Below are 20,668 nucleotides of genomic sequence, written 5' to 3'. Positions count from 1 at the left end.
TAGACGTACCATAATTACGTAAAGTAAGCACGCCATTCCGTATTAAGGTTCCTAACCACGTGTAGTTGTTCATGTGATAACAGAGAACGCGTGTAATGGTTGTATGTGTCTTTTTTGCAGTGACGAACAGCCACAATATCTGTCTTGGAAAGACAGACGGATACTTTCTTGATCACCAAGACTGTGGATATTTCTACCAATGTGCCTTTGGCTTAGCCTTCCACGAACCTTGCCCCCCAGGCCTTGCTTTCAATGAAAACATTCGTGCTTGTGATTACCCTGTTAACGTTCCCGAATGTGCAAAATACACTGGTCGAAAATGATTAGTGTTGTATTAAAGGAAAAAAGTGAAATTCGTGTTGTTGTTTTGTAAGTAGCTCAAAAGTATAAAGAGAGCAGATCAGATAACTGTTTAAACCTGCCATATATTAAAACAATCGTTGGATGATTATTTATAGAAGTGAAATCCTACAAGGAGGGCTTTATTATCCTCGTGGTGTAACAGTTGCTAGTTTGTTTTATTTCATTAACCGTAAAGGTACAGAATGAAAGTTCAAGAAGTCTTTTTATCATCAACACTGTTTACATAGCAACATTCATGCATTCCCAGCTATGGTGTTTACATGTCTCTGCCGATTCGATATTCTAGGGCTTGTATCACGATTTTTGTGCAAGAAGTCGTCATCTGACAAACTTTTTTTTCAAAAGATACAGGTTGATGAAAATAGTGGAGAATTTTCACGGTTCTCATAGTGATCTCATTGACCAATATTCTACTATCGTACTATTTCGGAACATCTGGTCATATTCTCCTTGTACTTTTCCATGTATATACTTTCTTCATAGTTTGCCCTAGTCTTGTTGAATTCGAGTTTGGATTATGATTTTGTTGATATGTTCGTATTTTCTTCTTTGATGCAGTTTGCATAAACCTTACATCTTTACTGGATAATCCAGTCAAATGATATATCGACGTTGGACACACACTTCCTACTTTGAGTCATTATAGGAGTGCATAAAACACTGTTCTATTGAATGTGAGGAGGGTTACAGAACTCAATGTCGCGTGAACATATCCTTATTGATATGATTATATGTCATTTTAATTCGCTGGCATTTTTTACTGAAAAGCAAGAAAATACCAACATGTGAACAATAATTCTACCGATATAGCCATTCCGGGGTTAAAGGAAGGGACAAGAAAAGAAAAGCTATGGATTTTAGCAAAATTATTAAATCATGAAAATCATCTTTTTGTTTTTAGAAACTACAATGCTTAATTTCATAAATTACTGAAATTCATAATGTAGACTTCGGTTTGACACTGTAGATCACTTTCGATTGAGAGTTCTGTCAAATCCAAGTCTCTTACTGAACCACAAATGGTAAAACTATCCAACGATAATGTCAAATCAATAATACGAGACATTTTCTAAGATAAGATGTGAGGCGAGACAACTCTCAGAAACACAATAGGAAACAAATTTCTTTTTTTTTTAAAATTTATATCTTATTCATTTTCACATTTTCAAAACAAATCACATTTACATAAGACATGGAACAAATGGAGAAAAACATATTGTACAGCATAAGAATAGCACACTAATTACACCAACAGGTACAATAGACAAAATAAGTCTAGGTTCTGATAATGTAAAGAATATATAATACATAGAGAATACAAGTGTTAAAAGACAAAGGCATACTTTTGTGCCAAGGTAGATTAATAGAATAAATATTAGATAAAAGTATCTCACTCGAATACTAACTATTAACTTTAAAATCTAACCACTGTTGGATTTGTGCTCTTAATTGAGCCTTATTTTTTAATTTACATTTAGATAAAAGAATTTGGTGTGCTTTTAACTCAACTTTAATGTGACTTTTAACACTATTAAAAATTAAGTTGTTGTTCAAGACATCTGGACTTATATATGTAATGTTTTATAATAAGTAGTATCAGGTTATCAATGTCAAATTTATTGTGTTTATTTACAATTTTTCCAATTTTGAATAAGAATGTATTTGTAACAAGGTTTCTATGATTAATTCTATACTGCAGCCATTGAAGTTTGGAGTTGGATGTTGTGTTAAAAGGAGCTGAATAAATGTTGTTCCATGTAAATTCTCTCAAATTTAATGAAGTGTTCCATTTATTTCAGATTTTGGTGTAGTAGAAGTTTTACTAATTGTTTTGTAATTTTTTTGAGCTCCTTTTTGTCTTTCAAAGTAAGTTTTAAGTTAATGGGAATACTAGGTAAAACAGTTCTTTTTTCTATGTCGAATACGTTTTGGTCCCCCTTCCAAATAGTTTTTAATTATAACATCTCTTTTGATTTTATCAGGTTTACCATTCCATAGATAATCATAAAATAAAGTATTGATTTTTTTCATATACAAGTCATCAGGATTGGGAAGAGATAGAAACAGATGATTGAACTGAGGTATCAATAAAGTTTTTATAACAGTAATTCTACCAATTGGTGTAAGTATTCGTTTGCGCCACACTGATATTAACGATTTAAGCTTTGCAAGTTTTTTTGTCAAAATTAAGTTTCGTAATTTTATGTAAATCTACATCATATTCTATGCCCAAAAGATTAAAGTTAGTACACCCCCATTTTAAGTTTAAATTGGTATTATAAGTATCTTCACTGTATTTTTTGCTGCCAATCTATACTACCTGAGTCCTGGAGAAGTTCATTTTTAAACCTGAAATATTTGCAAAGAATGTAAGACTGTTTAATGTTTCATCTAAAGACTTTTTGGATTCATCCAATATAACAGAAGTGTCATCAGCAAACTGTGATAGAAGTATTTCTTTTTCTCTTACAGTAATTCCTTTGATGTTAGAGTTATTTCTTAGAATTATTGATAAAATCTCTGCACACGAAATAAAAATATAAGATGAAACCGGATCCCCCTGACGACAACCGCGATCAATGTTGAAGAAATTTGACAAATTCCCCCCTATATTTATTGCTGATTTAGTATTATTCTGAAAAAGTTTAATCCATTTAATCATGTTAGGGCGGAATTTAAAAAGATTCAAAGTCTTTGTAATGAAATTCCAGGAAACAGAGTCAAATGCTTTTTCGAAATCAATTAAAAGTAAAAGGCCAGGAATATTGTTGTCTTCGGTGTGTTTCATTACATCATAAATCAACCGTGTATTTTCACCAATATATCTGCCAGGAATAAAACCGGTTTGGTTATTACTTATAACAGTTTTGAATCTCTCAGCAATTGTACCAGAAGCGAGTTTGTAGATTATGTTCAATAAAGTTATAGGTCTCCAGTTAGTTAATTTATTACGTGGTTTTATTACCTTTTGGAATACAAGTTATTATACCTTGTTTCTGTGTTATTGAAAGTTCTGAAATACTGAAGCTATAGTTAAGTGATCTTGAAATAAAGTGCCCTAAATTTTGCCAAAACATTTTAAAAAACTCAACAGTGAAATCATCAGAACCTGGGCTTTTATTATTTTTCATTTTCAAAAGAGTATTTGATAATTCAATAAGTGTAATTGGACGGTCGATATTCAAAGATTCCTGTGGAGACAGTTTAGGTATATTGTAGGATTCCAAAAGAAGCTCCAGGTTAACGTTTTGTAATGATCTATTTTCTTCATATAATGATTTATAATAATTTTCAGTTTCTTTAAGAATTTCATTTTGACTAGAAATTACCTTTCCATCATCTTTATCAATACTTGGAATAATTTTACAAGTACAATTTCTTGACTCTAGACCACAGAAATATCTAGTGTTTTTTTTCAATTTTATTTTTCAATATTCCGCCTTATCTATGAAATATTCATCTCTTTTGCAATGTTTAACACTATGTAGAACACTATGTTAATAAAATTAGCTACAGAAAGCGTTGAATGGTGATTTTGTAGCATCAAGAATGATCAAATGGTAATACTTATTTCCACTGTTGGAATATTATAAAAGAAAATGCTTTCCGCAGCAAAATTGTAATTGAAAGAATTATTTAAATCGTGAATATATTATTATCTTAGTATAAAGATGACACACTTTACATAATACGTCATAATTAAATCGTGTTAATGTTTAGCAGAAATACTCTCATAACATGTGGGATACATGCCTCAACAGATGCTTGGTCTATACCTTATCGTAAGATTTAAATATAAATTAACTTATTTAAAATAATGAACCGTATTATATCTATAATGCATACTTAGCATTTTCATACATGAAGGAACTGATTTGCTGTTTCAGCTGTATACCAGAATTGACTACAGGAATTTATTTAAGAAATTATAATGTAACGATAGTTGGAACGTTTTTGTGATTCTTTTGTGTTGAACAACACTTTACCTGCAATAGACCATGTCATCAAACTGGTGAACGACTTATTCATTACCATAAATTGACATTTTATATTTGTTGAGTACCTTTGTGAGATATAGTTGTTACGTGTGGTAGGTTGTATGAAGGGTGCTACATTCCTCCTTATAGCATTCAAGTTTTTAAGACTATGATGTTATCGATGATATTGGATTGAAAATGAAGATCCACATGTTAAAAATTTACGATATCTAAGCGTTGATACAATATATATTCACCAGGTTGATTGATGTTGAAGGTAAATTCAGTATGATTTCTATAAATGCTGATATACAATAAAGTATCCATGCATCAGTGGCCTGTTCAACGAAATGTATATCCTCGCTTCTCGGAAAGGAACTGTGGTCGAGGTCAAGGACGATAATACTGATGGCGTTCTGAGTGGTTTTATGTCAAGGACGATAATACTGATAGCGTTCTGAGTGGTTTTGTGTGAAGGACGATAATACTGATGGCGTTCTGAGTGGTTTTATGTCAAGATAGTGAACAATTTGTATCGTTTCGGGGAAATTAAGAGGTAGTATTTATCGCAGATTAAAATGGAGGCGGTTTTAGGTTTGTCTTTGAGGAAAATTCTGTAAACAAGCAAATATTACGGCAATTATCATATTACTGATTGTTACTGTCCAATCAACATCGTCACATCGTCTTCGTATGTGTCCGAATCTGTGCGGAAAACTGTCTCTAATGGAGATGTAAGCTGATGGTAACTAAGGTACTATGTGTTTAGCATAAGTGAGAGGCAAATAACCGAGCAGGTGCTTATTGTAGTTCAGTTGCATTGAGCTAGTATTTTTTAAAGAAAATATTTGTGGAAGTTTAAAGTTTTTGTTTTCTTCTGGCCGATAATATTCCACTGGTAAGCTAGTTCAATGGCGAGAGTTATATCTTTTAAAAACGGGCGCAAAAAAGGGAAATAACTCTGCAATCGTTATCCCGTATTATCAAACACCATTTTCTAATAAATAGTTGTTTCAAGGCGAATGATACACTCTCTGGATGTGAAGAACACTACTTGTTGAAGAGGCTCGTAATCAAATTACACTGTATATCTGAAATTTCACTTGTTCCGTGAGTACAGCATACAGTTCTATTATCAAAGCACTCGGGGGAAAAATCCCTATTCACAAACTGTCGGCGACGTTGATTGTAAAGTATAAACTACATGGACATTTTTATCTTGAGCGACAAATAAAACTATAATTCTCCCTGAATAAAGGAGGGACAACAACAACGCCGAATTAGAAACGCATGTCTTGCTACACAATTTAAATGTCTGGTGTTAATATGTGTATGAATGAAACTTGTAGTCGCATTAGGTATGTTTTTAACAAAACAGACAATAATGTATTGTTTTGGCGTATCTCATAATGGGATGACATGAGCAAAATATCCGTAAAAATTGCCCAGGAATTCAAAATTAAGATAATTAATCACCATCAGTTCAAATGACAAACCATGGTTAACTTCAGAGCTGGGGCGTAAAATGAAAACAACGGATAGGATTCGCAAGAAAATACTAAGGTGTATATTATAGACAAATTCTATATTTAGTAAGCTACTCTAATCCAAATAAAATATAACGAAACTTTCTAAAACCTGTTTGTAAAAAACTTCTCAAATTGAGAAGTCAATGATTCCCAAAAGGCGAATAGCCCCGTTGTATCAATATCAATATCAATTATAAACGATACGGGTGTATGTCTGCCATATACGGAAATAAACAACATCTTAATAATATTTCATGTGTTCACTTAGATATCATTGATGTTTTAATGGTTATAAAAGAGTTCTTTAAAGGGGACATAAGTGGAGAACACCTTTCAAAACTTCAAAATAGATACATTATATGCGGAGCAACTGATTGCTTACAATCAAATATAATATTATGAGATGCAGCGCAGTCATTGTACTGAAGTGCTCAGAGGCTCTTTCTGATCGCCATACGAGTCTTATTCCACCTGAACAAAAACAAGAACCCTGTCTATTAACAACTCATCTGTAACGTCTATTGTAAAACATTTGGATCAGCTGAATGTTTTAATCTGGTTACATATACCAGTACATGCTAACATAATGTTTAAAACTTATGATAATATGTTTAAGTGTGAACACTTACCAGGGTCTTTGATAGAGGAACATGATTTGAACTACGCTCCGTGATCATCGGGATTTTACTGGTAACCCAGGAACTCTCTTGTGCGTCGATGAACAGTTCAACTTTACAGTGCCTAAAATGTTTGGTAGTATGGTGATTTTTGTCTAAACCGAAAATGGAAATAGGATAAAAATTTTTGAAACCTTTTAACTTAGGTTTCATCCCTATTGTTTTCGTGGTCCTTCCTACCTCTGGGTATTACGTCATTATATATCTGGTTTTTTCCTGGTGTAGCTACGTCACTCTTCTACATTTTGACAATACCTTAAAACACGTTGCGATCGAATGCATGTGCCTGTGGCTCACCACACTTTTGATTCAAGATTCAAGATTTAATGAGTCATGAACACTTCCGTGTGCAAAAAGAGGTCAACATTTACAATTTAGTCATACAACTATAAGAAGACTAATGTATTAACTGATTATGATAAGTTGCATCATCGCAATTCCCGCCTCTTATATCGGTGTAGGAATGTAACATTGTGACTGTGACTATATTGTAACTGTTGACTTCTTGTATCAATGAGATGTACGTAAGTCTGAAGTTTATAGTGATAACGTGACTAGGTCTACTTAGCAGAGATCAAACATATTTATTTGCAAATGGAATGTGATGTGATGGATGATGGAGAGGAGACCTTTATATTTTTTAAAACTTCGTTAGATACTCGAATTGAGATACAAACGTATGATAAAATAGCAATTAAAACGACTAAATTAACCTCGGACAAAACCTTCAGTTTTTATAAAACGTCTATCGGAAGGGATTTATTTGTTACCTAAGGAGTAGGTTTCAGGTCAGGATTCTGACCCCATAGATTTTTTCTTGAGAATCTTTGTTTGATTAGACAGGTTGACTACCGTTCTTAATTGCTGAATTATAGTTTACAGCAAAGCTTGTGATAGACAGCGACTGACAAGTTATAGTTTAAATTATGGAAATCGGGAGTTATAGAACGACTGCTTAGTGTAATTAAATTTACATTGCAAATGTAATAGTGTTAAAAATAATGTGTAAACTCAAATGTTAAACTTGTGTAAGTCCCAGTGTATAACTAATGACATAAAAGATTTTAGCACAGAAAAATATTTTCTTGTCACCAACTCATTTCCAGTTGGATTTAAGTGTTTGAATTAATTAGGAACAGCTTTACTATGTTAGCACCATCTAATAGATGTAATATCTTGCTTATTTCAAAAGGTTTAATTAAAGGAAATGTTCGACAGTGATATAGCTAAAAGTGTGAAAAACATAAACTGCGTTAGGGAAATAAAAATCATTGGAACCTATATGCTGAAATATAGATGGAAGGTGCCAATCTAACTGATCATATAACGATTTTTAATGTATATATTCTATAGTATTTGATGAAATACTATAATGGTAAATGTGTGATTCAAACGTGACAAGCGGGGTTATGAACACGTGCGCATGCTTTATACCATAAATAATTTTATTATGATTTTAGATGTATGAAATGTTACGAGTTATATCGAAGATAACCGTGCTCAAAGCGCATTCGTATGCTCACACTCTCTTTCTGTTTTAGAAAGTTTAAAATCACGCATTAAAGAAACCCAATATGAAAAATTTGGTACATAGAATAAATCATATTTCGTTACAAATTTAGATAGTATTTCTGTAGGTAATTAGAACGCTGTTAGGACAGCCAAAAACGTTTTAAGCCTGTTACAGATTAGCATTCTAACTCGCCATCAATCAGTAATCCAATTAGAAGACACTTACTGTTCAAAAGGTCAACGCGCTTATTTTCCGGGTAAAGAAAGAAGCATAAGTACTTAAGTTTTCAATCAATAGTAATCTGCTTTTGTCATCATCAAAATTTAGTACTATTGCTACTACAGACAGATACATCGCCCCTTCATCGTCCATTACTGCGCCCTAGGTATGAGCCCAAGTCTCCATCTCCAGACACCATCGCCTTTGCAAAGTGGTGTTGCTAAATGGTGTTATATTTTGTTGTAGTAACCTATTGTTTTCAATGATGATTGTGTTGTGGACAATTCCCTGTTTATCCAGTGAAACTAGAATACTATTGGAGGAAATCGTTTGGATTTTATTTTTACTTAATTCATTATAGATTTCCACCGTATCTGTGAAATGTTTGGAACAGAAAAAAGAAGAAGACATGGTCAATTGCTTTGATGTCAGCCTTCCCATCTTCATATGTATGTGCCCCACATTATCGGGCAATAGAATATAATAGATTGATGCCCTAAAGTTAGCATGGCTATGGATATATCGGAGAACGCCAGATCTGACCTTCAAAGATGGAAATGTACTGTAACTGGTAGTTTCAGAATAATTTCAAGACCATCACTGTCAATGACTGTACAAAACTGAAGCATCAAGGTAGGGTTGGAGAGGAATGCTGAACGACAATAGAACAAGTGGTAGATGGAAAAGAGTATGCATGTTAATTATCTTGAGCTAAAAGCAGCATATAGTCATTACTAGCATTACGTAATAATGTATGAGGCAGACATATCAAGTTAGAAATAGACAAAAGCAATGGCATATTTATATATGTCATATCGGGATAGTGGTATATTTGGATCATAACTACACGTCGCCCAGATAATGTAAAGTCAGAGTCCCATAATTTTCATCATATAACAGAATGGAAAAATTGTACAAAAATTATGAAATTAATCCTTATATTTCCTGGTGTTCCTGTTTTCCTTTTTTCGGTCTGATCAGTTGGATACCGCAGAAGATTCAGGAAGACAAAGCAGGGACAATTGTAATCGTGCCAATGCCGTGTTGTTCCCACAACTGACCCGTCTTTTGATACAAGGAACCGATATATTGGCTAGCAAGAAAGACATTCTTATACCTTCCTGAGTGCTTAGAGTCACTAAATATGGACCAGAGAGAACTTGATGGCCTGACGTTTGTTAGCCAAACACTTTAAACTGAACGGTTTTCATCAGTGGAAGTCGAGATTATTATGGATTCGTGGAGACCAACGACAAGAAAGCAGTTCAAAACACATATAAAAGATGGATACCGGTTTCTTCGTAGGAAAAGTGACAGTTATTTACAACCTAAAGTCATCGGAATAACAGAGTTTCTTGTTGAACTATATAATTTTGGGCTGAGCTATAGTATCCTTGTTACAGCTCGATTGGCGTTGTCAGCAGTTCTGACATTACCCAACAATTTCTGTGTTGGTACAAACCTGAGGATGTGTCTATTCGTGAAAGGAGACTATCAGCGTCGTCTAACGTTATAAAGCAACATGTGACGTCAGTATAGTGCTGAACTGCGTTAAAGGGGTTTACACTTTGCGTAACCTTTCGTTGAAAACTTTTACACTGAAGCTGGTGACAGTAGTGATTTTGGTAACAGGGCAAAGTTACCAACTGTTCACTCGATGAACCTTGATGATATGAGGGAAATGACTTCACACCGTGCATTTCATCATTCCAAAGCGGATCAAACAATCAGCCCGGTCATGCAGAAATCCACTCCTTTCCATTCAAATATTCAGGTGCAACACAAGATTTTGTGTTTTGAATAATCTCTGTGAATACATCAAACAATTGGCTTCTCTGCTGAAATAACCACAGCTCTTCATTTTCGACTATAAACTATATTAAACTGCATCTAAAGAGACAAAATCTGGATTGGCGAAGGAGACACTTTGCCTTGCAGGAACCGACACTTCCGTGTTTAATGCTGATAGTGCTAGAGCTTCAACATCAGCAGCTGTCTTGGGTTCGACAGTCCTTATCTCGGTGATCGTCAACATTAAAGGATGGAGCAGTTCTTATACTTTTAGGAAACCCGTATTGATTAATAAAGACAACATTCAGCATGAGCCTCCTAAAATCAGAGAAAACGTGATGATCTGATGATGGTTATTATGGACCACTGACATATCACATGTGTGATGTGCTGAGCAAGGAGGAAAGATGGGTGGGTTTCGTGTTTAAAATATTCTCATTAAATTGTTTCAAAACTTAATGATCAGAAAGGCAGTATATATTTCAGGAAAAAATGGTTATGCCTCGATGTGCTGGCATAAACATTGAATTTATATTCTCTGAAGGACATGACCGCTTTATCTAATTTGCGGTGAACTCTTAGGTACACTCGCTACTGTCATTTTTGGCAAAACATGCAATATAAAAGAACATTTAACATATAACATACCATTGTGGATATATGCATCCCTCTCATTTGTCACTTGTGTGACATGTATTTAATTTATATATCTTGACATGATTATTATCCACATTCTTCATTGCACATAGGTTATTTGTGGTTTTGTCCACAGCAGTACATGTCTGACTTTGTAATCCCATTGGTCCCTGACTGACCAGACGCCGAAGTAGAATATTGAAACTTAAACGAGACTTACCATGACTGTTCGGTAGAATTACTATCAAACCACAACTTTCATTAAAGTCTCGTTTCATTTTTAAATCAAACTCTCTTCTTACAATAGTGTAAACTACTTAACTTATTTGTTCGTGTTTGTTTGTGTTCTTTTATGTATGTGCACAGGTTCACAGTTTGCACACAGATATAGATCAATTTTAAGATTTCTAGAGAAGGACATTGCTCAAAGTTCAGGTTTTTCCTGTGTGCTTTTAAAACTCCATTCATTAACCAATTCTTGAATCATATCAGTTTTTTGTATGGTGTAATCGTTTTTCGTAATAACCTTATTTGTCACTAGTCCTTCAAATACTGGTATCATCAGCAAAGTGTGCCATATTAGGTAATTTATATGTTTGTGAATACTCTTGTAGAGTTTGGTTACGTTTATTCATGGAGATATTTAACAGTGCGGATGATATAACACTACCCATGGAGTTATTTGCCCTGACTTGAATTTTCCTAACTTTTAGGAATCGAGTGATAAATCTTAGGATGTTACGAATTTCTTTAAGTGATAGTAGAAGTCCTTTTCGAGGTCGAGAAATACATCTATCGCGTGATGGTTTTTGCTTCGCGCGTTTTTAACCTGTGACATAATTCTAACTAAGGAATCGAGTGTCGGCCTGTTGATCCTAAAACCTCTGTTGTTTCCACATAGGTGGGAGGTCAAGGCAATAGGCCTGTAGGATGCTGGAATTTCTCTATCTTTACCCGGTTTGTGAATAACTGTGGGTAGGAACTGATTTCCATATTGTGCCGAACAATTCTGTGTGATAGGTTATCTATGCCGGGGGAAGTCCTTTTTCGTAATTGAGAGCTCTTAAATGTTCCTGTTTTGAAAATGGGTTGTTTAACCTCGTATTTCCTTTACCAGCATCTTTAATTATATGACTGATGTTGTTTATAATATAAGCCTTAAAGGAACAATTCAGCTAAATTTTTTTATTTTAACGTAGCAAGTTTGTTATCGCTATTTCCTAAGAAGTACTTGATGGATCTTTCTGTATTTTCATATGTACGTTTCCCTCGATCCCTAGTTATGCCTGTTAGATTTTGGGACTGATCAGAGAACGAAAATGGCCTACATGCGGCCATCTTGGATACTGCATAGATCTTTTTCAAATTTCATATATAGATTCCCTTTGGTCCCTAGATGTGCCTATTTGAGTTTACGACTTATCAGAGAAAAATTGGCGACAAGTGGCCTTCTTGGATACCACCTAGTAAATTTGTTATCCCTATTTCTTAAGAAGTGACAAATGGATCTCTTTAATTCCATATGTATGTTCCCTTTGGTGTCTACTTGTGCCCCTTTGATTTAAGGACTGATCAGAAGAAACAAAATGGCTTCCAGAAGACCATTTTGGATTTGATAGGTAAAGATTAATATCGCTATTTCTGCAAAGGAATCTTCAAATTGCTAATCATTCAGAGCAAAAACAGAGAAGGGAAGAAAAGAAGGGAGAAGATCCAGCTTCCAACGAGCATATAAAGATCAATCAATGGTGGACGTCAAGATCCCTCTGGGATCTCCTGTTTGTTTCTTTATTCAAATTACCAAAATATTACGAGTGACAAGCGATCATCTAGCATCACTTTTGGATAAGACACTGGAGTTATATCGTTAAGTTCCCTGTGTGGTCTATAAATATTCATCACATAACTACAATTCCTCATGGTTCTTGGGTTACAATGTATACCAACACTGGTTGTTTGTAGGATAGTCTCTGGGACGGCGGAAATGGTTTTACATCAGTAATAATACATAAAACGTGTTTTCAAATCAATTAATCTGATAGATTAGGAAATATATGACGTCATTCTATGGAAATCCATTACATAGACGTAACATCACTTAGTAATTATTCAAATTCGTAAATATAATCATATGCACAAACCTTAAATCATAACAAAGCTTCAATAGACAATGCTTGAAATGGTTCGAGCGGACGATTTAGTAAACTGCCATGTTATAATGCTTTATCAGTATATACCGCCGAAGGGTAAAGCACCTAAAAAAATCCCTTTCTATCATGCACAGCTTACGAATGTCATACATCATCCACAGACACATTTTCACACCTCAGCAAATCACTTCTGTACACCTGAGTGAACCTTCATAATAAATTTCACGACAATCGGAGTGAGTAATTGGAATAAAAATTGTTATATAATGAAAACGTTTAAAAATAGCCCCGGGTCATTCGTCCTGGCCCAGCAACACTTGTAGTGTCCTCATGACCGTGTCACACCTGGTCAGGGACAACATTTTTAGGTGTAACGCCCTTTCGGATAATGTCCATCCTTATTCCAATTTGTTTTCAATTGAAAAAAGACATGAATAGTTAGGAGAACTGCCGCCCTTCGAGTTTGTTGAGTGTACGTTCAAACGAGTGTATTTTACAGATAACAACGACGTTCTTCAGGCTACTTGTGTGTTTGACGTATTACGTTGACGTGTAGCTGTCAGTGAACACGTGACTAGGTTTCTTGTAGCCCCGAGGCAATCGTACACAATGCTAATGAGGTGCACCTTTCCTTGATGTGTGAGGACTTATTTAGGTCCGACAGTCTAAACAATAAAAATACAATTAACGGATTACAAGAAATTAACTAAAGATTATACGGACCGGATATAACGACGAAGAAGAGACTGAAGGAACAGGAAGGTAAGTGGAACTAGTCCTGTTGGTGAATGGAGCGTACAGGGAAATTATAGAATTAATGTGTTACCAGCACAGTAGCAGTCTGCTGTCTAAACACCATTGAAACCAGGGACTTTCCGTCTTATGACGAAAACCTGAATACAGTATTAGATTGTTTGGATATATAACAGATGGTATACACCATCCTACATGTTCATTGCACGTTCTCTAACATACACACAACTAGAATAGATACGTAGTCCATATTTTGTAAAACTTGTGTATATATGTAGATCTTATTTTATTAAAATCTTCTAAATCAACAACAACGATATGGTTGACCGATTCTAATTAGATATTAGACTACAATTAACGACGCTTCCATCACAAAGTATTTCTTAGGTTTTCATTTCCTCAATTTCATTACTTGTGACGACACTGTTATTATCATTGACAACACTCACGTAACAATGACGATACACCCACAAAACTAATGACACACAAATCATGTGACGACGTTTTAATTTCATATAACGATTTATTTTTTCAGACATCGATGGCACTCGCATAACCTTTCGCGAAACTTTAACGACAATTCTATAGCAAGGGGCGACAAACATATAACATGGGGCGACACATACATAGCAAGGGGCGACAAACATATAACATGGGGCGACACATACAAAGCAAGGGGCGACAAACATATAACATGGGGCGACACTCACATAGCAAGGGACGACACACTTATAACATGGGGCGACACATACATAGCAAGGGGCGACAAACATATAACATGGGGTGACACATACAAAGCAAGGGACGACACACACAAAGCAAGGGGCGACAAACATATAACATGGGGCGACACTCACATAGTAAGGGACGACACACATATAACATGGGGTGACACATACACATAGCAAGGGACGACACACTTATAACATGGGGCGACACATACACATAGCAAGGGACGACACACTTATAACATGGGGCGACACACACATAGCAAGGGACGACACACTTATAACATGGGGTGACACATACACATAGTAAGGGACGACACACATATAACATGGGGCGACACACACATAGCAAGGGACGACACACTTATAACATGGGGCTACACACACATAGCAAGGGACGACACACTTATAACATGGGGCGACACACTCATAGCAAGGGACGACACACTTATAACATGGGGCTACACACACATAGCAAGGGACGACACACTTATAACATGGGGCGACACACTCATAGCAAGGGACGACACACTTATAACATGGGGCGACACACTCATAGCAAGGGACGATACACTTATAATATCGGACGACTCGTTCATTACATAAAGTGACACATTTATAAAATGGGGCGACGCTCATATAACCTAGGCCGACGCACTAACAACATTGAACTGCACTTTACAAGTCCTTGACGACACACTTGTAATCTATTACAACGCACCTATAACTAGTGACGACAAAGATATGTCATGCGATGACACACTCGTTTCCTGATACGACATTCGATCTGGTGTTGACGCTTTTTCTCTTGAGACGTAACGAAGGGAAGTCATATTCCGCCGATATGACGTCACTTTGTTTAACTGCAGTTCCACGTTCAATATGTTTATCTCGACAGTGTTTACATTTTTAGATCACCTGATGCTATGGCGTTATTTGGTAGTGTGTGGACTTTCTTGTTACTAGTCCTTTGTACGTCAACTCTATGAGCACGCATGTACCGAGGTGATTTTGATTGCATTCCAATGAAAAACATATCCAATCTGATCAATAGTTCATGTTGAAATCATGCAGGCTCTCCTGTTAATTATGCTCGAAACAAACGTCAGCTAACGAGATCAGGTTTTTGGGCTTGAAAACATAGAAGCATAATTATTTCAAATGAAATGTCAGCGAGATCCTCTCTTTGCTGACATCTGTCACTGAACGAACACAAATATAGGAGAAAAAGTTTACTACATTTGAATTGTAAATGTATATCTTGTTTCGCTGCCCAATAAATTTTACAAGAAAATGAATGTCAATTTGACACAATTTGATTTTATCGTTTTGTGAAATATGATAATTTCTATCGGAGTCACGACGGAACTGGTTTGTTTATAAAAGTCGGCCATTGAGAATGGCAATAAACTATCGTCTATTTATATATATCACCATACAGACATATTGTAGTATTCTCAATGACTTATCTGGTGTCCGTTACCTGTCAATCACCTTTTTTTACCTGGTGGCGATATGTCATGTACACCAGATTTACCTGTCCTGTAACTGCCCTTTCTTGTAATTCACTATCAACACTTCTGTCGTATGTAACAAACCTGCCCCTGTAAAATGTTGGCAATATCTGCTTTGTGTGTGGTTTCTTTATCGACACCATGACGTTCGGTCACCTCTAGTCCTACCCGTTCTTTTGTCAACAACTACTGGAAAACATCCATTCCCTGTGTTGTTATTAGTCAGTTTCGGCTGGAAACATTGAATTATGCATGTGTTACGTTTTAATGATCATTTATCACTGAATTTTCATGCCAAAGAGTGTTTACTTTCTCTGGAAACCTCGGATTCCTGGAATTGACATAGGATTTAATTTATTTACGGCACAATAAATTAGTAGAGATTTTTGGTCAGAAACTTTACGTGTATATCTACTGTAGTGAAAGTTCCCCACACCATCTGAAGGATAGACACAAATTATTCACTCCTTATTCCTCAGTCCATCGAAAGAAAAAAATACCTGTCCATCTCACCTCTTCACCTCCGCACGTTGAACTCGAAATTTTCCAATTTACTGTTCACAGACGCTATTTTCCCACTGTGCTCGTAAATATCTACCACCTTTGTCAATGGAATGACACAGAAACCATTTACCTCAGATCGAAAATAGTTTATTGGAGAAATCAACCATGGCATCTTACTGGCTATATGTTGAAATAAGACGCAAGCTCTGATTAATTTCTACCTTATTCTGATCTTCTTTTGTATTACGACTGTTGCAAATAACAATAAACACACCGAAAACACCAAACTAACGAAATAGATTAAAATGATTTACTATACATTTGAATATGTTTGAAACTATTACCTGCATAAATCCTTTCAACACGTCCTCGTCCCTTCAACACGTCCTCATCCCTTCAACACGTCCGCATTCCTTTAACACATCCTCGTCTCTTCAATAGGTCCTCATCCATTCAACATATCCTCATCTTTCCAACACTTCCTCATCCCTTCAACACTTCCTCATCCCTTCAACACGTCCTCATCCCTTCAACACGTCCGCATTCCTTTAACACATCCTAGTCCCTTCAACAGGTCCTCATCCATTCAACATGTCCTCGTCCCTTCAACAGGTCTTCATCCCTTCAACATATCCTTATCCTTTCAACACGTCCTCATCCCTTCAACACTTCCTCATCCCTTCAACACATCCTAGTCCCTTCAACAGGTCCTCATTCATTCAACATGTCCTCGTCCCTTCAACAGGTCTTCATCCCTTCAACATATCCTTATCCTTTCAACACGTCCTCATCCCTTCAACATTTCCTCATCCCTTCAACACATCCTAGTCCCTTCAACAGGTCCTCATTCATTCAACATGTCCTCGTCCCTTCAACAGGTCTTCATCCCTTCAACATATCCTTATCCTTTCAACACGTCCTCATCCCTTCAACACGTCCTCATCCCTTCAACACGTCCGCATTCCTTTAACACATCCTCGTCCCTTCAATAGGTCCTCATCCATTCAACATATCCTCATCTTTCCAACACTTCCTCATCCCTTCAACACTTCCTCATCCCTTCAACACGTCCTAGTCCCTTCAACACATCCTCATCCTTTCAACACTTCCTCGTTCCTTCACCAGGTCTTCATCCATTCAACACTTCCTCGTCCCTTCAACAGGTCTTCATCCCTTTAACATATCCTCGTCCCTTCAACACGTCCCCATGCCTTCAACACGTCCTCATTCCTTCAACACGTCCTTATCCTTTCAACACTTCCTCGTCCCTTCAACATGTCCTCATCTCTTTAACACGTCCTCGTCCCTTCACCACGTCCCAATGCCTTCACCACGTCCTCGTCCCTTCAACACGTCCCCATGCCTTCAACAGGTCTTCATCCCTTCAACATATCCTTATCCTTTCAACACATCCTCATCCTTTCAACACTTCCTCATCCCTTCAACACTTCCTCATCCCTTCAACAGGTCCTTATTCCTTCAACACGTCCTCATCCCTTCAATACGTCCTCGTCTCTTCGATACGTTCGCATTCCTTCAACACGTCCTCATCCCTTCAACACGTCCGCATCCCTTCAACACATCCTCGTCCCTTTAACAGGTCCTTATTCCTTCAACACGTCCTTATTCCTTTAACACGTCCTCATCCCTTCAACACGTCCTCGTCCCTTAAACACGTCCACATCCTTTCAACACGTCCTCATCCCTTCAACATATCCTCATCCTTTCAACAGGTCCGTATTCCTTCAACACGTCCTCATTCCTTCAGCACGTCCTCATCCCTTCAACACGTCCTCGTCCCTTCAACACGTCCTCATCCTTTCAACACGTCCGCGTCCCTTCAACACGTCCTCATTCCTTCAACACGTCCTTATCCCTGCAACACTTCCTCATCCCTTCAACATGTCCTCATCTCTTTAACACGTCCTCGTCCCTTCACCACGTCATCGTCCCTTCACCACGTCCTCGTCCCTTCAACACGTCCGCATCCCTTTACCACGTCCCTTTACCACCTCCTCATTCCTTCAACACGTCTTCGTTCCTTCAACCCGTCCTCGTCCCTTCAACACGTCCACACCCCTTCAACACGTCCGCGTCCCTTTACCACGTCCCTTTACCACCTCCTCATTCCTTCAACACGTCTTCGTTCCTTCAACACGTCCTCACCCCTTCAACACGTCCGCGTCCCTTTACCACGTCCCTTTACCACCTCCTCATTCCTTCAACACGTCTTCGTTCCTTCAACACGTCCTCATTCCTTCAACACGTCCTCGTCCCTTCAACACGTCCTCACCCCTTCAACACGTCCGCGTCCCTTTACCACGTCCTCATTCCTTCAACACGTCTTCGTTCCTTCAACACATTCTCACCCCCTTAAATACGTCCGCGTCCCTTTACCACGTCCTCGTCCCTTCAACACGTCCTCTCCCTTCAACATGTCCCCCATTTTGTACAAGGTGTGGTTATTGACTTACAATACGAGGTGTGGTTATATACGTACATGATTCTCCAAATCATTTGGCATGCGGACGGGTGCACGTGGTCGGAATTACTTTAACCCGAATGTAGCGATTGAATGAAGAGGAATGGGTTAACGTGGTGTTAAAGACAAGACAAATGGCGACAACGTTTGTGCTCACATTTTAAATGTTCAAACATTGTACAAAGAGTCAGACAAGTAAATACCAGTTTTCAATACAAAAACGTATTTTGTGTAACGCCTGACTTCGGCCAAAACATGACCAACAATAAAATGGAGGAACTGTATTTTTAATTTCGATGAAGTTGGATAGATAATCTCAATAAGCTATATCCAAACACTAACTATCAGAAACTATGTCTTGGATTTGTGTCGTTTGTTATTTTTTTACAGATCGTCAAAGTTGCTGTCTGGAGCAATATGTACTAAAACATGGAAGTTTCCTAACTTTAAATGCAATTTTGATACATAGCGCATACAGGTACCAACTTGTAGACATCTGAACCTAACCCATTGTGATTAACTATAACTTATATCCTCGGATATTGGACCAAAATGTTAAGTGTTTATGCTTTAGATATTTACAATTTAAATGTAGATGGTTTCAATATCAGTGTCTATACCACATATTGTTAGACGTAACTCCTACTATAATCGAACTTAAAGAGGTCGCACGTGCAATCTCAGCTACTGGCATCATCATGCCATTTTTATGTTTAATTTCAATTCCCATTTTCCATAATGTAATTCTTTCTAGTTTCATTTTTATATTCATATGCATTGCGGCAATTACTTGCCAAAAATCCGACCTATTAACTTTGGTGATGATAGTTCTAGGTGACAACTAGTCCTGATAAATAGTGTTGGAGTAGGGGCGCATAATACACATTCCTGTGTTGGAGACGTAGTAGAATTTCATTTTATGTTCAATGTCTCTTCAGGATTATAGAAGGTCACAGAGGAATCCAGCCATGGAATTAATCTTTTGTTTGCCATTTCTTGTACATTCCACAGTTTCAATCGTAATATCACAAGCGACATACACGGTAAAACACAACACGTTCAGGGCGTACATGTTCTGCTTGCCTGTCGTCATTAATCATGCATTTTTAGATTGACCAAAGCGAGGAACTGAAACAGGTGTTCTGTCAAGGTAATTCGCCATACCTTTATAGAATAAGGTACAGCAGAGCCAAATGATGTATAAAGTTGTATCATACAGTTGTGTCATTTGTGATGTTAAGGGCCTAAGTTGAAATAAAAATCAAAATTATTCACAAGATTAAAAAAAAAACAAAACAAAAACAGATAGGGCTGAGTGCATTTACCCCAAAATTCAATAAATTTGTCTTCAATTTTGCATAACTTCAAAAGAACGTTAAGTCCATGTGTATATTCTGAACCCTGACACTATTTGAATGGAATCCTCCGCCTTATAGCCGTATGAAAAGTTCACCTCTTAAATGTTATTTTTGAGTTCTCTGTATTTAAACAGGTAAAAACATAAATTAATTTCAAAAGAAATCAGTGTGACATATGATTACTCATTATAACTAACGTCAACTTGTAGGCATTCTCTCCGCCGTATGTAAGCCATAGTCTTGCAAAGTAGATCCCTTCTCTGTCGTAAGTCCTCATTAAGAACTGGACATTTAATTCTTGAAATAATAATATTAGGTGTAATTTGTAGGACTCGAGGACAATTAAGAATCAGATGTTGTAAATGTAGTGAATTTTGGTTTTGATTACAACTTTTCCAAAAATCACGCGCAGCTTAATTTTACCACGCTAACTCTGTCTCCGTAGGGAGTAAAAGTTTTTCTTTTTCAAGGTTG

The 20,668-nt window shown here is 36.7% G+C and overlaps 1 protein-coding gene across 1 annotated transcript in view; it reads left to right on the top strand.

Moving 5' to 3' along the window:
- Positions 1–20,668, top strand: part of LOC132545698 (uncharacterized) — a 59,961-nt gene that overhangs the window by 11,601 nt on the left and 27,692 nt on the right. Inside the window, 1 exon segment of the mRNA XM_060209387.1 lies at positions 121–270. Within this exon segment, the coding sequence (XP_060065370.1) occupies positions 121–270 (150 nt within the window).

Source organism: Ylistrum balloti, unplaced genomic scaffold, assembly GCF_031769215.1.
Source record: "Ylistrum balloti isolate Yb309-2 unplaced genomic scaffold, AGI_CSIRO_Ybal_v1 Utg369852, whole genome shotgun sequence".
Lineage (NCBI taxonomy): Eukaryota > Metazoa > Mollusca > Bivalvia > Pectinida > Pectinidae > Ylistrum > Ylistrum balloti.
The sequence above is the reverse complement of the archived record's forward strand: the minus strand, read 5'-3'. Positions and strand labels throughout refer to the sequence as shown.